At 41.0% G+C, this 22,175-nt stretch overlaps 1 protein-coding gene across 3 annotated transcripts in view; it reads left to right on the top strand.

Annotated features, from left to right (window-relative positions):
• The window catches only part of LOC109290931 (bifunctional 3'-phosphoadenosine 5'-phosphosulfate synthase 2), a 127,122-nt gene that overhangs the window by 93,413 nt on the left and 11,534 nt on the right, over window positions 1-22,175 (top strand). The window contains exons 4-10 of one of the 3 annotated variants that reach the window (XM_019507755.1): window positions 11,380-11,494; window positions 14,093-14,328; window positions 15,069-15,207; window positions 15,750-15,868; window positions 15,991-16,104; window positions 17,560-17,671; window positions 20,367-20,372. In XM_019507755.1, coding sequence (XP_019363300.1) covers window positions 11,380-11,494; window positions 14,093-14,328; window positions 15,069-15,207; window positions 15,750-15,868; window positions 15,991-16,104; window positions 17,560-17,671; window positions 20,367-20,372 — 841 coding nt within the window. Of the gene's footprint in view, window positions 1-11,379; window positions 11,495-14,092; window positions 14,329-15,068; window positions 15,208-15,749; window positions 15,869-15,990; window positions 16,105-17,559; window positions 17,672-20,366; window positions 20,397-22,175 lie in introns of all 3 variants that reach the window. The other 2 variants (XM_019507754.1, XM_019507756.1) reach the window with 2 other exon arrangements.

The following is a 22,175-nucleotide window of genomic DNA, read 5'->3' as shown; positions in this document are numbered from 1 at the left end:
AGTCCTGAAATAACAGTTTGCTTTGTCACAGTGCCATTTTTTTCCAGAAAACTTCAATGGTATGCTGAACTCTCACCGACAACTGAAATCAGCAAAATTGGCATTTTGGAGGACAATGCCCTATATATTTCCATTTAAATAGATGGGTCTTAGTTGCATGCTTTTGTTTATTTGGCGGGGGGGCGAGAATTTTAAGAATAATTTGATACAACTGTAAGTATTAGAAAAGTCAAAATAATCATTGTTTTGAATTTGCAGTTAATGATCCATTCAACACTGAGCTGAGTGAATCATTCTGTTTTTTGTTTATCAACTTATTCAAGAAAAAATTGGTTCAGGCTAAACCAAAATGAAAACAATTAGTTTTTCTCAGGTAGGTTTGAGTACTTTCATGAGTCCTGAGAGAGCTGGATAAAGAATTTGCCAGACAGAGAAGAAAATTAAATGTGGCAGCTGCCCTGGGTGCCCAGCCATATCATTACCTTTCTGAGATATATTACTCTTTCTTCTTTTGTAAACTCTTTTATCTCTCTCTCTTTCTTTTTTTAATTCAGCCATCCTTTCCTAGCCTAGAATCATATTGCCAGTGATGAGACCAGATGAGTGGCTGTCCTCCAGAACTGTTGACAAGGCTACTTTCTGTACTTGCTAACAAGGCAGTGCAGCTACTTCCATGGGACTTTGAAGCCAGCCTCTGTTGGCTTTGGAACCAGTCCAGGCTTCCTATTTAGCAGAAGTCAAGGTGTTATCTTACCTGCATAGTTTTCACCAACACAGATTTTTTTTTTAAACTTTGTGCCAACTACTGCCTAGTGTAAAATCAGTAAAGTTATTAGAGACCTACTACAGCTGAATTTGACTCATCAGGTTTTGTGTCAGGATGATGACAGTATTGTCAGGACAACTTTTATTTAGTAAGATGAAACAACTGTACCTTTTACAACTGTGTGTTTGTCTATACCTGCTGTGGCTGCCTTGAAAGTTTCCTAATATTTGACATCTGTATTAAGCTTCTGGTGTCATTTGTTCTTAATTACATTCATCTTTTCTTTTTTTGTAAATAAATAAATGTTATTGTGGAGTGCACATTTCCTCATACTCTTGCTTAGGCTAATGTCAGAGCAGAAAGAAGTGTTTCAGTCCAGCGGCTTTGAATACTAGAGCAGGCTGAAATCTTGTCTGTTCTACCAAAGTAAGAACAATAGGTTTTTTCACAGAAAAAAGTGAACAACCCCAAGTATATAACTTGAAGTGATCAAAATTAGTATATTTTTCATGGTTCATAAATAGAAGGCTTTTAACGATTGTGGACACTGTTCAAATTCAGGTGTGTAGCTTAATAGGCATATGGGGTTACAACATGGGAAATAACTTGAAACCATGAAAATTCTAGAGGCTGTAATTCAACTCTTTGATAAATATAAAGAAACATATATGAAATTCAAGTTTGTTTAGGTATTCATGTTCAATTTGAAAAGTCAAAGCTAAAAATGTGGTTAAAAATAAAGCAGGAGAATAGTATTCCACTTGCTTCATCTAATATTTAAACAAAATTTCACTTTATATACCTTATTTTGACATATTACAGGTTGATTTTTGAATGATGCTTAGGAATGGGATAGATATTTCAAAGTCTAGGGTATTATCCTGCCCTATCTAACCAAAAAAAAATGCTTGACTGCAGATGATGCGAGAGAACATTTGTTTGTTTACACTAACATAGGTGGGTTTATCAAGATTACATTTTAAATCTTCAAGAATTTCTGATACCTTATTATGCTATGCTACCTACTCTAAAAAACAGTCCTTGCCTGCACATGATGAAAGAGTATTGAGCTGAGGATTTTAGTATTTTAACTATTAGAAGAAAAGCTAAATTTATATTTAAAGCATAAAATATATCAATAAATTAACCTCATCCCTAGAATCCTTGAGATGCAATCTAGTTTGTTTTCTTTTGGATTTCTGATATTTCTGGCAGCATGTCTAATGATCCACCAACAGGTTCTTAGACATTAAAATGCAGGTGCTACTTATTCTTTTTCCAAATTGCTTTATTTAAAAAGCAAAAAAATTCTCAATAACTCAAAATATGGGTAGATTAGATCAATTAGGGTAAACTAGGCAGTTAACACCTTGAGGCACATTGGAGTTAACAGCTAGTCCAGGTAATAGGATACGAATCTATCATCTTTGCTGCAGAAAAAAGTGAACAACCCCATGTTTAACACAAACCAGTCTAAGTAGCTATCTTTAAACAACAAAACTTTAAAAAACAGTTTGAATAAGAAATTGTGAAACAAGAAATTATCCAGAGTAGGGAAGCTAACCAGTTATCACTACACTTAACATTTAAATTAATCATTTAACCTTTCACATACCTAATCCAGAGACTAGATTTCCTCCAGTGTGTGAAATGCCCTGTTTATCCATATTGACCTAGTCTACTCTTTTTCCCTTGCCTCAGCAGTTACTCTTTCACCATTCCTTTCCTTTTGGTATAAAACTCTCCCTTTCTGCCGTCCATTTATAGCATCTGACAAAGTAGGTGTTGCCTACCAAAATTCATAGTTGTCTACCAAAATGCCTATGGATTATACCAATAGTGCTCAACCCATCTGGCATCACAGGCTGGATGAGTGGCATGGGGCTAGTCCACAGGCCAGATCAGGCCAGCATGTGTGGTTGATTCACGGTCTGATCTGGTACACTGAATCAGGCCACAGACCAACCCTGTCCACCATAGATCAAGCCCGAATGCCAGCTTGATCTGGGGTTTAGGTTGTAGCTGTGTCGGTCTAAGGATATAGACAGACAAGGTTCTTTGAGTAAATCCGATATCTTTTATTAGACCAACTCAAATAGTTGGGAAAATTCTTCTTATCAAACTTTTGGGCACAAACATCCTTTGTCAGTCTGAGGAAGAAGACCATCTGCAGATGCTTCCTCAGACTGACAAAGGGTGTTTGTGCCCAAAAGCTTGCTAAGAATTTTTTCAACTGTTTTGCGCTGGCCTAATAAAAGATAGCTTGAGCTGGAGCACAGGAGCATGTCATCTGGCCCACAGGACTCCCCAAGCATGTAGTAGAGTAGCTCTGTGCCTGGGACAACTACGATACAGCTCTGGGAACCATTAATGCAGCCACCACTTTCCCACCACCAGATTTCCAGACCTAGGGGGAGTCCCATGGGCCAGATTATACAGCTCCACAAGCCAAATGCAGCCCACAGGCCATAAATTGAGCACCACTGGTTTATAACTGGCATAATGGCATGGAGGTTTGTCAAAGTACCGTCATTTACAGAAGTAATTTAAAAAAAAAGGTTTTTTTTAAAGAACGGGAAAAATATCGGCCCTATCAGTAGGTACTGTTAAATTTGTCAGCTACTGAAGTAGCTCTGGGTTCAGCAAAAGAGACACTGGAGAAATCTATAAATTTCCTTCACAGAGCTGCCTGTTATACTTTGGAAAGAAGATAGAGAGTTTTTTTTAAAATAACATTTGCCCATTTTTCTCAGCTTTGAAAAAGCATCGTGAAATTTATGAGTCCCAACATAAAAACTAATTATTTTTTTTTTAGTATTAATGAAAGAAGTGATAATATATTACTGTCTCAGTAGAACAAGTTATCTGAACTGGGTAATTGCTAACTTAAAGTCATGGGGCGGCTTAAGAAACCAGTGTATGATATGCATTTTATCTGCATTGTGAATGGAAATGGGAGCAAGTACTTTAGTCTTTCTTTCAAGTGTATAAAGAAGTTGTGGTTCCATAAGCAGATATGAATTTATTATATTTCTGTTGCACTCAAAATTAGGGTCACAATAAAGTATCAGAAATTCTTGAACTAACACAATCTTAAAAAACCTGTGTGCATTACTAGAGTAATTTTGGCATTTCCAACTGTCTGTCTCCAAGCTGAATGACCACTTGTTTCAGGTAACTAGGATGTCTCTGTTAGTCTCCTTAAAATCTTCCATGGTACGTTCTTGGCAAAGGAAAGAGATTGATGTAATATTGCCAAAATTAACAAACTTAAAAAGTTAGATTGTGCCAGAGAACAAGTGTGGTTCCACTCAGTTTATTCAGAGCCCTGAATAAAAAATGGATTCCCAGTTCAGAAGTTTTCCTTAATGTTGATGATTAATGTTATGTGAGCCCATGGAATCAGTTAGTACTTACTCAGGATGTTCTGTGGCACATCACCAGGCAGCTCAGCTACTCTAAAAGAAGTCTTTGAGAAGAGATGGGTGTGACAAGCAGTACAGTTCATAGTCCTATTAGGGCTCTATTATCCCCTCTTATTTTGGGAGTGGAGGGGATGAGAGGTGCTATAAACTAGCAAAAATGATGCGTTACTATGTATGGGAGAAAGATTAGGGGAAATCAGACTGCAAAGAAAAAGGAGAAAGGATATTGTGTGGGCAGGAGAGACCTTGTGTTCTGCAGGGTTACCTCTAACCTTTGTGAGTACCCTAAACTAAGTGGGATTTCCTGTGAATTTTGGAAGAGAATACCCCCCCATTCTCTTGGGGAGGGATCTAGGATTTCAAAAAGGGTGGTGTGGGCAAAACTACTGGTGGTACAGGGGGGGCTGCAGGCATATTACACAGCAGCAGCAGCTCATGCAAACTTTCTGGCTAGAGACAGACGTTCAAAAAGTCAGTCTGAATTGATTCAATCTTTGCAGGTTAGTCTAAGATGTGTAGATCAAGTGAACCAATTTTCAAGTGATTAGATATTCACTTTTAACTCTGGAAATGCAGGCGCATGCCTGCAGTGGCTCAGGCCAGAAGCCAGGGGTGCTAGAGTGAGCCCTCAGCTGGAAGAAAAATAAGCTGAGGAAAGGGGCATGGCCAGGCCCAGACAAGCCTGGGTATGATCAGGGAGGGGTTTAAACCCCACCCTAGCCTGCAGGGCCCCCAGCTGGGGTCTGCCTTTATGGGGAGGGGGAAGCAGCCCTTGTCAGGGGTCCCCGGCTTCCCACCCCTGCTCACTCACTGACTGGTGGCACCAGTGGGACCAGGGCCAAACCCTGCTAGCCTGAGGAGAAGTGTGGATTTAATCCCCCATTGCAGAGAGGGGGCAGGCAGGCTCCACTTCTGTACCCGGGGCCATAGCAGCCAGATGCCGGTAGCCTGAGGGGAAGCGGAGGTTAATCCCCCCATTGCAAGCAGTAGCAGTGCGGGCACCAACACAGCGCCCTGGGCTGAGTCCTTCCAAGGAGCAGCCAGCTGGTTGCGGGGAGGGGAGATTTTACTTGGCTGTGGGGGCAGGGAAGGGGGCTGAGGCTAGTTACAGCGCCCGACTCGCCACTGCCTCCCACTGGCTACTGTCAAAAAGCTGAGTTAAAACTTAAGTAGAAGCAGGATTAAGGGCAAAATCTATTTGTTTTTAAAAGATTGTGGAATAAAACATGAAATCTTGTATGTTTTGAAAACAGTATTCTTAACAGATCATCTAAAAATATAAAGAAAGGAGTGTGCCTGCAATGTCAGGCCTCAGTCCTGTACAGAATTATGCCTAGCACAAAACAGTCTTATTTGCTTCCATAGAATACTTCTCACATGCTGACATTTAATTTGGGTCTAAGTAACAACAATTGTCATTTTATTTATTGTTCTTATTTTTGCTAAAATGTAATTTATATAATTAAAAAAGGAAACATTTCTTGGTTACCACAGATTTTTAAAAATAATTCTTTTTGGACTGTATAAAACTGAATTATGGAATAAAGAAAATGTGAAATACTTAATCAGAACACTGTTATGTTTTTGTTATTAAATAGCGATTAAATGAAAACCACTTTATGGTCAGAAAGTTTATTGCTAAGAATGCAGTAGCGAGAATTGACATTAGCCCTGAATCTGTAGACTTTCTGTAATTCCATTAAAGGCAAATGACAGTTTTAAATGTGCAAAAACTACAGGACACGCCCAATTCAGAACCCACTGAAATCTATGGAAGTTTGTTTCCTCTTTACTGGGAGTTATAGTCAGCCTTTTCTGCGTTATCATGTTGGCTTGGCGTTAGCAATTTGTTCTTTAATATTTTCTAAAATTAGGCACAGATCCTGCAAAATGTATGCAGTTTGAGAAGCTCTCTCATCTGCCTAACTTCATTCTTTATAATTAATCTTACATACATTATTTGGGCTGTTTCTAGTGTATAAAGTTAGTCATGCATATAAAGTCTTCAATAGATTGGGGCTTTATTATAGTTTTGCAGCTTTATAAAACAGGCTACAGTCAATATACTCTCTGGAAGTTTTCTTCACAGTTGCATGCACTACCAGTGCCAATCATGCATTCAATATATTCATACAAGTTTGATTCTTTTGTTCCATTGGATGGATATGCAGCTAATGTACTCTTAATACTAGGATATTGTAGGGAATATTTCTCTGCTGGCCTAGTCCTGGGACAGCTGTATAATATATTTTCATGAGGGAGTTCCTATTTGAGGTAGACTTTCTTTGCAGAAGGGAAACTTTAGGAACTGGCAGGCTTAAGGATGAAGTGTCAGGTGAGCTTTGTGCTGCAGTGTTGGTAGTTCTAAGTTAACAGTAACAGTAGCTTCCAAACTGTAGAAAATGGTAAATTTGGACCTGGATTTAGTGGTTCTGTGCTCTATTGAATTAGGAATAGTCATCAACAATTGATGCTGTTCTGTAAATTGTGACGAACTTTGGTATTTCAAAATAAATATGACTTTTTGACCTCAGGTATAGTTAATACTATGACAGATTTAATTTTAGATGCCATGTCCATTTAGCACTTGCTAAAATGCTGTGGTCCAAATCTCTCAAAACATCCAGCATTACATTTTTTTAATATTGAGCAATTAACTGGGGAAGAATTCTGTATCTGAGCATTGGTCAGAAGCATTGATGTGCTGGTGTTTATCAGATGGTGACATTTACTGATTCCTTCCTTCAACAAGGACAAGGAGCAAAAAACGTGCTTTAAAACAAAGAAAAAGGCAAATGTACTCAGCCTCAGTAATAGCCACACAAAGGCTCCAAAACAGTTTGTTTTAACCAGTGAAGTAACTGCTGAAGGAGAAGCAATCAGTTGCTAGCAACCATCTGTTCTGTGAGCTATGGCAATTAAAATGGGAACTGAGAGTGAGAACAGGAGGCCTGTTGAATCCCATCAGGGCTGAATGTATCTCCCACTGGTTAAAACAGCAGCTTTCAAAATTTTTTACTTCTGGGACTTCCCATCATGTCATGAGACAGTATCATGGATCTGAGAATAGGAATTTATCATATCTTGCAATCTGGGAGGATTTCCCCCCCTATTCTAAGTACTTGTAGTCTGCCCAGTTTTTCCTTTATTGATATCATCTTTGTGTGTTGAGGAGTTCCTAGCATGGGTAAGACTGCTGCCCCCCTGCCCCTGCTCTTGGAACCTGTACACCTTCCCCTCCCTTGGACCCATGCCTGGCCCTGCTCTGCTCTCTGGACTACCCCCCGGTTTCAAAATGCCCCTACCCTCTGCTCCTGCTCTAGGAACCTGCGCCCCACTGGGCACCAACTCTGCTTGTTAGGCTCTGCTGCTGACTTCCCGATCCACCTGAACATCTTCATCTCTAACACCTCCATGGATAAATGTTGTTTCTTCACTGCCCAGCAACTCCATCCCTACAATAACACCACTGTCTTGTGGATTTTTTTCCTTCAGATGAATTGGCACTTTCTTGTCACAAATCACTCCACTCAGTTTCCTCCATTTCCTCAATGCCTTATTTCAGGGATGGGCAACTAATGGCCCATGGGCTGGATCTGGCCCACAGAGAGCAGGGTGTCCTCCACAGAGTTCATCAATGGGAGGCTTTTCCTGCACCGGGGCCAGGTGGCGGGGCAGCAGGGAGCTTCCCTGCACTGCACCTCAGACAGTGCAGAGAAGCAGTACTGGACTGCCTCGGACCCAGGCTAGGCCATTCCAGCCTGCTTCTGGCAAGCATTGCTGACACCTTCTAACTTCTGTGTCTGTCCGTTGTACACTCAGTTATTGGCACTTGGATATTAAAAATGCCTGTAGGTCAGATATAAGAATGTAACAGTAGTTGTGCCATAAATAAAGCAGCCACCTTTCAGGGAGCAAAATCCTGGATGCTCCACAAACCTCCCATTGAAGTAGTTTATATCTCTCTTTTTGGTTATTATTGCTGTCCTAATGCATCACTGTAGACACATTGTTAATTCTGGAGAGGAGCATAACTAAGTAGCCGAGGTGCAGTACCATAAGAATGCAACTATGCAATGTGGAAATATTGCTTTGGGAAGCAGCATTATCAGTCCAAGATGATCAGTGAGTCCTTGGGGAAACTGGGACATTGTCCTGAAATTTGGGACTATCCTAGTTAGTCCAAGATGATCAGTCCCTTTTACTCCTAAAAAATTGCAAGTATAAGACTGCACCCAGAATTTTCAGGTGTAAAAAAAGAAAGTCGGCTTTTGAAATCTTTTAACCAAAACATTTTAAATAAGTGAGAAACTGATTATTTTTCTCAGAATTGTTAGGCTAGTCTCTCTGAGGAAAGGCAGAGTAAATGGGGAGCAGGAAAAGGAATGACTTCTTTGTTACTGAAAACTTTTTGTCTGAATTTTAGAGGAGCAAACTCATCTGTTATTACTAAATATTGATTTTTCCAAATAGATGTGTATTCTGTTGCTGAATCGTAAGACTGTTACTGATCTCAGAATCAGAACAAATTAACTGTCTGCCTGGCCAACATGTTTAAAATACTTCTTCCATTTTATTTTCTTGTGGCTGACTCTTTTTTTCTTTTTTCTGAAATTATCTGGGGCAAACAAAATGTTAACACTTTCCCTCTTTAATCCTAGGAGAAGTATAAATATTTTTACAACACTAGGTGGAACATTATGGTGAAATTTAAGAGCTCCTTGTTCCATATGCAGTACACTAAACGTTGTGTAAATGATCATCCAGATCTCCTTGGGAGAAAATATTTGTATGGTTTTTCCCTTCAGACTCCTGGGCTAGGGACAGAAGTTACACAGAAACTGGTTTAAACCTTTAACAGAAAATAAGCTCAGTGCACAGAAACCAGTTTCAAAATGGCCAAATACAGTTTAGGATAAACCTGGTTGAATGTAGTATCAGACTTAACTGATTGAGCTCAAACTGCTTTATGGAACTTCTGTCCCAGGTCCGTTCCTGGTTTAAGTTAAACCAGAGTCCCCCAGCATCCCAGCATGCTCTGCAGCCCAAGAGGGGGGAGGGGCTGTGCTCTCTGCTCCAGCAGAGCAGGGCTGGCCCTGTCCCTCTGCTGCCTAGCTGGAGCAGGGGTGGGCAAGGGCGATGGCATGGCCAGACGCCGCCCCCCCCACAATGCAAAGGGGGCAGGGAAGTGGTCTTTTCCCTCCTTCCCTCCCATGTTCCACCAGCATGGACTTGCCAGGCATTTTGCTGCTCACTGCTCCAGCAGCGAGGGCAGAACCAGCCCCGGCAGCAGCCTCAAGTAAACTGGCCAGGGAGGGGGTTTAATTCCCTGCTCCTGGGGTCCACTTGGCAGTCCCCCCTCACTGCAGCAGCAGCAGGGCCCTGGGCATGGCCAGAGGCTGGCCAACATGGCCCCTGTGGCAGATGGGGTGGGGAGGGGGTTTATTCCCCGCTCTGTCCCCAGGGAACTACAGCTGGGGTCCACCCACTGTGACCACTGCTGTCACTGATCAATCACTGCATAGGGCAAGCAGCGGAATAAGCTCCTTCCCTGCCCCCTCCACCAGACGCTGGAGGGGGGGGGGAAATAACCACCCTCCTTGCCTCGTCACTTAACAGGGCCATGCCAGCCAGCCTGTGGCCATGCCCCCACCCCTGCCGCTGAATGAAACCCTCTCCCTGGCCAGTTCACTTGAGACTACTGACAGGGGCTGGCCACACCCCTTCCCCCAACACAGCTTCCCTGCAGCTGAGGACACACTCTAATGCCCCTTGGCTTCTGGCCTGAGCCACTGCAGGCATGTGCCTGCACATCCTGAATGTCTGTTCACTTGCAAATTGGTTCAACTTAGCCAGGTTTGACTAACCTACAAAGTCTGAATCAATTTAGGCTTCAGCTATTTGAATGTCTGTCCCTAGCCCTGAAGCTTTTTCTTTGGCTCAATAGGAAACCCAGCCCTAATGAGAAGCCAACATTCAGTGGTAAAGGCATTTGAACACAAGCTGTTTTCTTAGGCCCATGGTCCAATTAATAGAACAGCACCAATGCAAGTTTATACTGAGGATAAACAAAGGCCTTGTATGGTGATCGCTTGTATGGAGAACTCTTTACAAAAAGAAGAAGACCACATAGTTATTCTTATCTCCATTTCAAAGATGTTTGCAAGACAGATATGAAGGCAATGAACCCTGAGCCAAATTACTGAAAGAAGATTGCTGAGGATTTAAGCACTTGCAAATTGTCTATTAAGCATGGAATGAAGGCACTGGATGAAAGAAGAGCCCAGCAGGCTGAGGAAAGAAGAAACCTCAGGAAGAAACCCACATCACATTCAGGACTGTTAGATATGAGCTTCATATGCGATAAGTGAAGGGACTGTCATTCAAGAATTGGGCTCTACAACCACACACACACAGATGTTTAATGAGCTGATGCCTCATTTGGTACAAATCTGTTGTCTTGTGAGACAGGCAGATGCCTATATATGCCTATAAATAATGACCTCCTTTCTTTAATGACCATGATACAGTGTCTGATTTACCACAATAGATAAAATATTACATTGCTAAACTGGAGACCCTTATTCAGAAGTCTGAAGGCCTAGTTACTTGAAATTATATATGTGTAGTTTCCATAAACAAAAAAACTTAAATTGTAGTTGTAAAGTCTAGCACTCCAATATTAGAAAATATAAAAAGAAAAATTGCTGGTTCAACTTTAATTCATACCTCTTGTGTGTATGGCATAATACAGTCCTCAATTCAAGATTCCATACCATTTCTTCCCATCAGGCTTTTCCTCTCAGGCCCAGTCTATTTCCTCCAGACTCTATCCTAATTATTGTCTTTCTTGTCACGTTCCCTACTCTCGGTCACATTCTTCTCATCCCTGCCATTCCCAGTTCCCGTCCCCACTTTCCTAAGCCCTTGTCCCTGCTCTCTGTGTCACTCCACATCTATATAGAACCAAACAAAAATATCTTACTTATTATTTTACCCCTTTCTGTACAACTGCTGAAGTTCTCTATAAATCTGTGCACTATTTACTCAAAAACATTTTTCTGGGCTTTACTATAGATAACAGTTTTTGATTGAATTTTGATGTTTTATTTTATGTTAATTCTTGTTGAAATTTTCTGTTCTACAATATGAAACACAACAATAAAGTGTTTGTGTATGTGTTTGTAGGCTCTCCCAAGATCCACTAATGTGATTTATCAAGCTCATCATGTCAGCAGGAGTAAGAGAGGACAAATTGTGGGTACGAGAGGTGGATTTCGAGGCTGCACAGTTTGGCTAACAGGTATTGTAATCCTTATTATGACTGAAAATGAATGTGGAAATATTGCTTATTACTGGTGGATAATTGCAACTTGAAACCCGTAAACACAAGTCAATAAACCAAGCAGAGATGTCAGGAGCTCGGAATTTCCAGTTTATGGGAAATTTCAAAATATTTTCCAGCGAATTGGAAAGTCCAAAGTATTTTCATTTTAGAAACTCCATGTGTCGGTGTTTATATTAGTACTGCTAATTATTTTACTTCCAGAAGTGACTGGAGCAATTGCAATCATGTGGCTGCCAGCAACAGCTCTTTTTTTTTTAACCTCCCCCCACAAGTCAGTGCCTGGGGCAGTTTCCCCTGTCAGCCCACCCTAGTTATGCTACTGATTACTGCTTATGCTAAAAGAAATAGTGACTGTCTGTTACTTTAATATTAAAAGAATGGGCTAAAAAATGTAAGTATATCTGAGGCCCTTTAGACAGCTTTCCTAGATTAACAATAGTCCTTGGCTAGGGACAGAAATTACACATAAACCAATATAAGTGATCAGAAACAAGTTCAAACCTGTAACACAACAGGGCTAGGGACAGACGTTACACATACACCAGTTTAAGTGATCAGACACTGGTTTAAACCTATAACAGAACAGAAGTTCAGTGCACATAAACTGGTTTCAAAATGGCCAAAACTGGTTTCAGATAAACCTGACTGAATGTAGTATCGGACTTAACTGATTTAGGTCAAACTGGTTTATGGAACTTCTGTCCCAGACCCCTTCCTGGTTCAAGTTAAATCAGTGCCCCAGTATCCTAGCATGATTTGCAGCCCTGGGCTGGGCTGGGCTGTGCTGTCTGCTTGAGAAGAACAGGGTTAGCCCTACCTCTCTGCTCCCTAGCTGGAACAGTAAGGGCTGACTGACATGGGGTTGGGGGTGGGAAACCCAGCTGGCACACCCTGTCTGTCTAGTGTGGGCAGAGCAGCTCCTGCCAGACTTTTCCCTGCTAGAGTGGAGGGGATGGGGCATGGGCCAGCAGGCTCAGGGGAAGGGAGGGGGATTAAACCCCCCTACCTCCACTCTCCCACCCACATGGGACTCCACCTCAGGTCTGCGCAGGTTTTCTCCCTGCTTGCTGCTCTAGTGGCTCAGGCATGGCCAGAGCCAGCCCAGGCAGCACCTCAGGCTGGCTCTGGCCTGTTTCCCCTCTATCCTGCTGACACAAGGACCCCAGCTGGGGTCTTCCTAACTTTCCACCCTGCTGGCCACTCACATGGTGGGAAGCATGGCTGGAGCCAGCCTGGGCAGTACCTCAGGCAGAGGGAGGACAGGCAGGGGAATTAAACTCTTCTGGGGTCCCCATGCTGGTGGGAGAGAGGGGAGACAGGGGAGTTTAATCCCCCTCTCTGCTCCTCCCTTCACCTAAGGCAATGCCCAGGCCAGCTCTGGCCATGCCCCCCAACAAATGAACGGTCACTGGGGCAAAAAGCCAGGCAAACCCTGGCTGGCGTCCCCATGCCAGTAGGAGACAAGGGAGGTGGGAGGTTTAAACCCCATCTCTCCCTTTCTTTGCCTGAGCTGCTGCTCTGGCCAGTGTCTGGCTATGCCCCCTTCCCTTGGGGACAAACCTGGCAAGGGCTGCTTCCCCCTTTTCCCTCCAGGCACACCCCAGCTGGGGTCTCTGTCAGCCGGGGGGGGGTTTAAACCCCTCCCCAGTCATACTCAGCAGCTTGTCAGGGCCTGGCCACACCCCCTGCCCCAGCTCAGCTTCCTGCCAGCCTTGCAGCTGCTACGGAAGGGAAGCGGGGGCTCACTCTAGCACCCTCCAGCTTCTACCTTGGGCCACTGCAGGCATGTGGCTACATTTCTGGAATCAAAAGTAAATGTCTGGTCACTTGCTTATCTGTTTAATCTATGCAGCTTAGACCAGCCTGTGAAGGTTGAATCCATTCAGCCTTGGGCTTTTTGACTGTCTGTACTTAGTCCTTGTCTGTTAGTTGACCATCTAATGAAAATCAAATGGACCATATTGTCTCAAGCCAGCCTTTCTTTCTCCAACACAGATACTAGGGACTGCTTACGTGCTGTCTAAAGTATGTATAGAGAGATGGATTTGGTACAAGAAGTGGTTGGCATTGTACCTAATATAGGGCCTTTGAGTGTCATAAAATATTGAAGTATTAGGTTCTGCACCTCACCATGGTACGTCTCTGTGCGGGTACAGATTTCCTGTCCCAATTGTCTTGGCATTCTGCAGAGCACTTGAGATATAAGAGGTCTGAGTGAATCTCACTCATGGGGTAAGTAGGGTGCCAAACCTGCATTAGCCCCAACAGGATGATGTTGTGAATCTCTGTGAAGTAATCTTCATGGAGTTAATGTGCCTTAAAAAGTCCTCTCTTTTGGTTTTATAATGAGAAGGAATGATCTTATTTTGGCTAATGTTTGTCCTTATTTTCCAGTCTGTTTTAGGTATCTAGTCTGTTTTCTCTAGGCATAGTTGTATAGAAGCTGTTGTTGAATTACTCATAACCAGAAGTTGATTAGACTACAGTTTTGGCTTTCTCTCTTTTTAATGCTGAAGATGAACCTCCATATTGCTTGCCTGTCCTCTCTAATAGGTCTTTCTGGTGCTGGTAAGACAACCATTGGCTTTGCTCTGGAAGAGTATCTGGTGTCCCATGGCATTCCTTGCTACTCTCTGGATGGAGATAATGTTCGGCATGGCCTAAATAAAAATTTGGGTTTCTCAACTGATGACCGAGAAGAAAATATCCGACGTGTTGCTGAGGTTGCCAGGCTTTTTGCGGATGCTGGTCTTGTGTGCATAACTAGTTTCATTTCCCCTTTTACAAAGGTAAATGTATTGAAATCTATTCTGGTATATTCCTGTAATTTTGAAGAAAGGAAAAATTCTAAACAGAGTAATTTATATTGTTGCAGACATGCCTTTTAATTTTTCCCTCCTGTCATTTAAAAAAACAAACTCACAAGAATGCAAAAGTAAATTTCCTAGGTCCAAATTGCTAGAAAGCAATTTAGCATAACATATTCATGTTTAAAAATATACAGAAAACTTGGATTCTATTTAAAGGTGAAAAAAGTGTAAAATCTCACTGAAGAGACTTATAATCAAAAGTTTCTGTAAAGAAGGAAAACTGGAATAAAGACTCTAGGTTTTTATATTAACATCACATTGATATAATTCTAATTCATTTCTATTATACTTAAAATTAATTATGTGTCATAATAACACCAAATGTCTTCTAATGTCAGGTCAGTGCAGCCAATTATAGCATTCTTTCTTTAAAAGGTTACTTAACAAATAATTGTTCAAATTTAAAGATTCGGCTATACCAAATTACCTATGAAAAACAGAATTGAGATCAAAGTAATGATTTTTATTAAACATTCAAAAGATACATTTTTCTTAACTGGAATATATTTTTACATATGAAATAAAATTATAAAGAGGATGAATTTGGCCATACCTTTAATAGGTAAATTCAACTCCAGGCAGATGCTAGTTGCCAAATAGAACTGTTAGCAACATTTCAGTGAGAATTGACTTATGATCTCCCCTCTTGCTAATAACAGGATCGTCGAAATGCAAGGAAAATTCATGAAATTGCTGGACTTCCCTTCTTTGAAATCTTTATAGATGCTCCTCTAAATATCTGTGAAAGCAGGGATGTGAAAGGTCTTTACAAAAAAGCAAGGGCTGGAGAAATCAAAGGTACGATAGTTAATTAGTTATTTTAATGCTATCAAAATATCTTCTTTTTATTCTCTCCCTTCTCTTCTCATCAATAGTGGACAAAGATAAAGAGAATCAGAGTTGCTACCTCTTCAAGTTAAAGGAAGAAAGTCAGCCACCTGTGGAAGATGAAGGAAAGGAGGGGAATAGAAATAAGCTAATTTCTACCTTCTAAATCCTGCAGATCCCTAATAGACTTCTTTACCCCTTGCTTCTGTCTTCAAAAATACCTCTTTTTTGTTTCTGGCTTTCCAGACAATATAATAAATGGTCTTTTCAGTACTGACCTCAACAGATCTCCAGAGGTAAGCAAATACAAGTTTCTTTTGTAGCATGGAAGATCATAATTCTCCGGTTTTATTGAGTGCTTTATTTATAGAATGAGAAGAAGTGTCAAGACCATTTTTGAGCATGCAAACCTTGCATGACAGTCTATTTCCTTGCCATTTCTACAGTTTTATTGACACTTAGTATACTGAGTGTTGTATCAATCAATTTAGTTTTGGTTTACTTGTCCATAGGATTCACTGGGATTGACTCAGAATATGAGAAACCAGAACATCCTGATCTAGTATTGAAAACTAATACTTCTACAGTGAATGACTGTATTCAGCAGGTTGTAGAGTTGCTACAAGCACAAGTAGGTGATATTTTACTCACCCTGCCTACTGGCTGATTCTAAAGTCTGTTTTCAGTTGTTTCCTTTCTGGTATCATTTCTGCTTAAAAATAAGGCATTAACTGATTTTTTTTTTTTTTTTAGAACATTGTTCCCAATACTGCAATTAGGGATGTTCTTGAATTGTTTGTACCTGAAAATAAGATTGACATGGCTCGTGCAGAAGCTAATGCACTGCCTGCTCTGGAGATTACCAAGGTGGGCATTGTGAATGCAATGACATTTTTAAAATTTATTTTACCTCTTAGGTTTAGAGGTTAAGAAATTACTGCACAAGTTGCAGTACCAAATATATGTCCATAATTCCTTTGATTTCTGGTTGTTATAAATCATATGAATATGATTAGTTAAAGGATTAGCATTTGATTAAAAAAGTAGTAACATGACAGCAACAGGATATGAATCAAAACAAATAGGAAAAAAATACTTTTTGCATAACTTTTTCTATGTGTTATGTTTCTCTTTAGTATTAGTAGATACTGTACTATTACAGTTATATCATTAGTTTTGGGATGTCTGATTCCTAACTGTGGAACTCCTTTTTCAAATGCTACAAACCCAGGACTTTGAAATTCAGATTTAGTCCATCAGTTCTGATTAGCATCATAGAAACAATGTTTTTACTACCTCTGTTTCCACCTTGATTTTATCTTCCAAAGAAGCATTCATTATATACAAAAATAGAATTCTCTACCATGATATAATCAGATTAAAATAAAGTTGATCAAAATTTACAACATAAATCTTTCAAAGAACAGCATATATTCCATCCCTTAAGTTTGACTAGTGACAACTTAATAGTATTTGTTGCCAGTACTCTTAGAGTCTCACAAAGACAATTGAAAAATAATCTTTGTGATTAAAACTTTTCAAGCTGAGATATAGTTGAAAGATTTATTCTGAAGAACATATCTAAATGGACAGAATTTTTTGTATAGCTTCTAGTATGCTACAGCCTATTTTGCTTATGCTAAGGCTTATAAGTATCACTAAGCTTCAATAATTTGGCCAAAAATTTTAGTTGGGTATCAGCCCCACATTTTTATTATGGGTGCTTTTTCTCCCTGTAAAATTGCCTCTGTGCCCTTTCTTATTGTAAGCAAATTATAGGTGCAACTGTTAGCAATATCATGGAAGCAAATAAGGTTGCATGAATGTAACTGAGGACAGTTTTTGATCCACAGTCTTAAAAAGACTTTGAAAATCCATCTGGATGAAAGATGTGCTTAAGACACTGGGCCCATCTACACATTCATTAATGCACCTTTAGATACTGCACATTTACTTCAGTACTTCCTTAATAAAGTACTAATTAAAGGTTCAGTACCTAGATTTACTGCTCAGTAGCAGGAGTGCATGGTTATTTAGTGACACTTACTGCACATTAGCCTAATACTGCGCAGTAGGCTATTAGCATAGTTTTCGCTGTGACATGCTACTGTGCAGTGTTATTAGGCTGATGCACAGTAAGTGTCTCATGTAACCTGTCCAGTGATTCTCAACCAGAGTGCCCTGCAGTGATGCCAGATCCTTTGAAGGGTGCCACAAGGTGTGAGGAGATAAGCAGATAAGCACAGGCTCAGGCTTTCCCCTGCCTGATGAAAACCATCCTTGATGGTGTTGTCTGATTATATAACTGAATTTGCTTTTCAGTTAGACCTACAGTGGGTCCAAGTTCTGAGTGAAGGTTGGGCCACACCACTGAAGGGATTTATGCGTGAGATTGAATACTTGCAAGTGATCCATTTTGGGACTCTGCTGAATGGTATGATTTCTTGCTTTTTACATTTTTCAGAGTTGAATAATAACTCAGTTTCATTGATTGTGTCTACTCACATAATAAGATGATACTGACAGTAAGTGAGAGAGGCAAAATCAGGTGATGAGAGCTTGTACAGGATGAGTATATTTTGACTGTAAAAGTTTCTGTAAATTGAGTTCAGTGCTGGTACCATTCCTTTTCAATGTGTTTGGACTGTCGACATTTGAACTACAGCATCACCAGTATGTAGCTTACACTCAGAACTACACATCCTGCTCATCAGACTCGCAATGATTGTGTTTCTGTCCCCAGTGGGCACATCTATATGAGATGCTTTACTCGAGATTACAGCTAATTACTTTGCAGTAAGTGTCACTGTCTACACATGCTGACGCTTACTGCGCAGTAATTGGCTGTAATCACGTATACATTTGCTACCTGTAAATATACGCAGCATCTTTACTCTCAATTACTTACTGCACTTTATGGCATATGTGGATGCTCAATCAGAAGCAACATTGCTCCTGGCCAGCCAGGCAGCAAGGGGCAGGAGATTGTTCCCTGCCCCTGGGAGCTGCCTGCTGCCAAGGTACCAGTGCCTTGGTGGAGACTGTGCCTCCGCAGCAGGGAGCTCCCAGCCCCCACTCCCTGATCACAATCACAGAGCAGGCACTGTGGAGCCTGCCTCTCCCCTGCAGCACTTTCCACATCCCCTGCCCCCTACTGGGGAGCCAAAGGCAGATGCTCCCTGGTGCCTCCTTGCAGCAGGCAGCCCCCTGGAAGCAGAGAGCAATCTCCCAGCCCCTACCAAGAGACAGCTGTCTCCTGGCCCTCTGCTCCCTGCCAGCCCCTGGGCTAGCACGGAGGGGAGCCTAGAGCTCCACCTGACTGCTGCAGGGGCTCAGTGCAGGGCCAGAGAGGGAGGGAGCAGCCTACTACCAGGAGCAACAGATCTTCTACCGCATCCCTACATCTGTAGACGCCTGCCCTGGGTGGGTTTACTGTACTGTAGAGTAATTTACTCTAAAGTAAATCTACCCTGCAGCATTTGCACATGTAGATTTGCTCAGTGTCTAGTATAAATACTGACAAGACTAAAATAATTTAGCATTAAACATGTAAGGCTAAAGTCATGCTGTTGGGACATGGCAAGCATAGTTTTTGTAGTCTAATGGTCATGTGGTCTTAATCCTTGTTTCTAGATTTGCAGGTGGCTTTAATAAACCTGAGTATCTTTTTGACTGACCTTCTAGCTGTAACTTTTCCCCTCAGAGCAAATGTCTTCACTATAACCCATACCTCTGTTACCTCCTGGCTGGTTTTACTGTGATTTACTGTTTATGATTACACTTGAAAACAACCTTAAAACAATGGTGGCCTACATTTTTGGCAGGACTACCACAGGTTAAGCTCCCCTTCTCCTCTGCTGCCACTCTGATTTATATTCCCCAGAAGTGTACCTGATAGTGTTTGCAACCTGGGGTACCAGAATGCAGGCAGGGAGGCTCAAGTCTCTAGCCGCATGTAACAGAGCACCTGGCAGGATGCTGCTCAGAGATGAGGTGGCATTGCCAAGAGCCAGGTTAATCCTTCCCTGGCTGTGCAACCATTCCAGTTTTATATATATGGCAAATGAGGATCCAAAGCCCTTAATTTGGCAGCAGCAGCTGTAGGGCCACTTAAGTCTTAACTTAGCTCTTGGAAGAGACACCTTCTCTGACAGAAGCATCCAGCTGCCTTTCTATTCTGTGCAGCCAGAGGCTTGTGTGACTCAGTTTACCCCACTCACTTGTGCACAGAGAATGAAGGATTAAGTGCCACATCTAGCTAGGTACAGGACAAGACCAAATGGACTTTAAGCACCAACAGTCTTGAATAGCTTTGTTGACATAGCAATGAAAGTGAGATGCCTCTCTCCCTCCCCCCCTTTCCCATGTCTGCCACCCACACCCCAAGTGTGATAAACATGGTAATGGGAGAATTGGAGGAAGTAACCTGTCAGCTCTTGGCCAGAAGAGTCTGGAGACTGAGAGAAGTAGAGGAACTTTGGGGAGATGGAGGGACTGAAAAGGGAACAGCTGAGCATTTTTGTGGGTGCGCAGGGCTATGTGAGCTGGATTGAGAATGGAGGTACTGCTTAACCCCTTCAGAGGGAGGGTAGAACAGACAACCTTTTGCTGGGCGGCCTTTGCCCAACAAATGCCTTCACTCTGAAGATACTGCCTACTCTGCTGCTTCAAATTGTGGGTTGCACTAGATTGTCTGACCAGAGGTAAAGTCTGTCTCTCAGGAGCAGAACTGGATGCTAGCTCCTTGAGTCGGGGCTGTGGAGAACCAGGGAAGGTGAGATACCACAATATGCAATAGGCACATAGTGCTTTCAACACTTTGCCTGCTATGGATTCTTGAATATTCAGTTTGTTTGGAATGAATGCAGTACATGTTCCTAAAAGAGCAAATGAAAAGATTAACCATCAATTGTAAATCTAATATTTGCATTGAAAGAAAAAGAGGTTAAAAAAGAAAACACCTACAATAAAATTATGCCATACCTGTGTGGGATTTAAAATTAATTATTTGATTCCTAACACTGTAACAATACAGTTGCTGGGTTTTTTTGGTTTTTGTTTTGGTTTGTTGCTTTGCAGGGGGAGGGGAGAGTTAAACATGCATGTTAATCGTATTTGTATTCCTCCAGGAAAGGGTACATGCGGTATGTCTGTAGTTGGTATGTATATAATTATTTTCCAGATGGCATGGAAATTACTATAGTTAGAGATTTTATCATAAAATGGTTAAATACTCTGTCAAAATGAAATCCAAATTAGAAGACTGGTATAAGCACTAGTTTGTTGATCCAACCAGTTATACAGTAACCCCAAGCCCCAATATTGACTGGGTTTGTGAGAATGCTAATTGTATAACTTATATAAGTTGTACATGGTAATATCATAACTTATTGCTATTTTCTTTATTGTATTTGAAAGTTGAAAGTGAAAATGGAAATCCCTAAGCCCCAAAGTATTTGTTTAATATGTTAATTTTTTTTCCACATTGGCTTTTCAAACCAACTAGTGCACATTAAATGTTTCTATTTGATGAGTAGACTTGATGTGGATTGCATTTTTTTTAAATGTATTTTCAAAATCATGATAAAGTCTATCAGACAGGAAGATTTAAAGGAAGGAAAACTTACCTGATTGGATCACACATGACCACATTTTTAAGCATCTGATCATGCATGAATTTAAATTTGTTATTCATTTTGATGAATGATAGACATTTAGTGTATTAGAGATAAATATAAAATTCTGGAGGATTTTAAATACCATGAGTAAAAATCAGACCAAAATCGTTAGCGTCTCATAGTCAGCCTATCACATTTAGTATCACACTTGCTGATTTGTTCAATGTTTCTTTTTTATGAATGTAAGCCATTAGGAGGGATATATTATTATTTACTGGTAGTGCATATTCATATATCCCAGCAAAAATAGGAAAACCCTAACCTCAGGTTAAAAACAGGAACATTAAACATCTTTAATTAATACTGTGAATGACATAATTAAACCTCTGGAAGAAATATTAAAGATCAAAGTCTTGCTTGTACACTAACCTAAAAAATGGACTGAACTGCAAACTGTTTAAAGGTAAGGTATGGAATAAGTGTATAAAGATATCAAGAAGGAAAAAAAATGATGTGTGACTACTTTTTTAACCACTGAGAAGTAAAAGGGGCAATTCAAGTGATGGTGATACAGTAACATTCAGTGAGATTTTTATATTGCTTGTTAAGGTAGAAATTATTGGAAATGGGATGTTATTAGTAAATTTCTACAACAGGACATTTTGTGGGTGGAAATTGATATTAGACAGAAGTTTGTTAGGACATCTAAGCAACCTGAAAAAGATGAAGTGTATTCAATCATTGGGCTCCTATACAAGATGGAGCTCTACTCCAATGGTTGCTAATTAATTGAGTCTGCTGGAGTGTGCTAAATAGCAGGCTTCAGCAGCCTCTACATCACATGTATTCAGCATTCCTGCATCGCAAAATGGCAGCGGGGGCGCTTTAACTAAAGCTTATCAAACAAGCTTTAGTTAAATCACCCCCACTGGCATTTTGAAGCACGGGATGCTGAATACACATGACGCTATGAGCACTTTAATTAGAGCAGCTCTCAGAGCCACTCTAATTAAAGCATCGTGTCCCCCCTCCCCACCCCACCCCACCCCAGAGCACATGTATAGATGCCCATTGTGATCTAATTGCATTGAGTCTGAGAGTATGAAGGAAGCACTTAGGTAACAGAAGTATGGTCAGGGATACATCCAGTCCAACTCCTATTGAAATCATTGAAAGTACTTCCATTGATTCAGCAAGAGCTGAATTAGATTTTCCAGGCTGATTCCTGCTCCTGTTGAAGACAGTAAGAGCAGAGGTGAGCCTGCTCCATCTTTAGCACTTTAATGCCAAAACAGAAGGGGTTTTTTTAGTTTTGGTTTT

Source organism: Gavialis gangeticus, unplaced genomic scaffold (assembly GCF_001723915.1).
Source record: "Gavialis gangeticus isolate Ggan-Ray unplaced genomic scaffold, GavGan_comp1, whole genome shotgun sequence".
NCBI lineage: Eukaryota > Metazoa > Chordata > Crocodylia > Gavialidae > Gavialis > Gavialis gangeticus.
The sequence above is the reverse complement of the archived record's forward strand: the minus strand, read 5'-3'. Positions and strand labels throughout refer to the sequence as shown.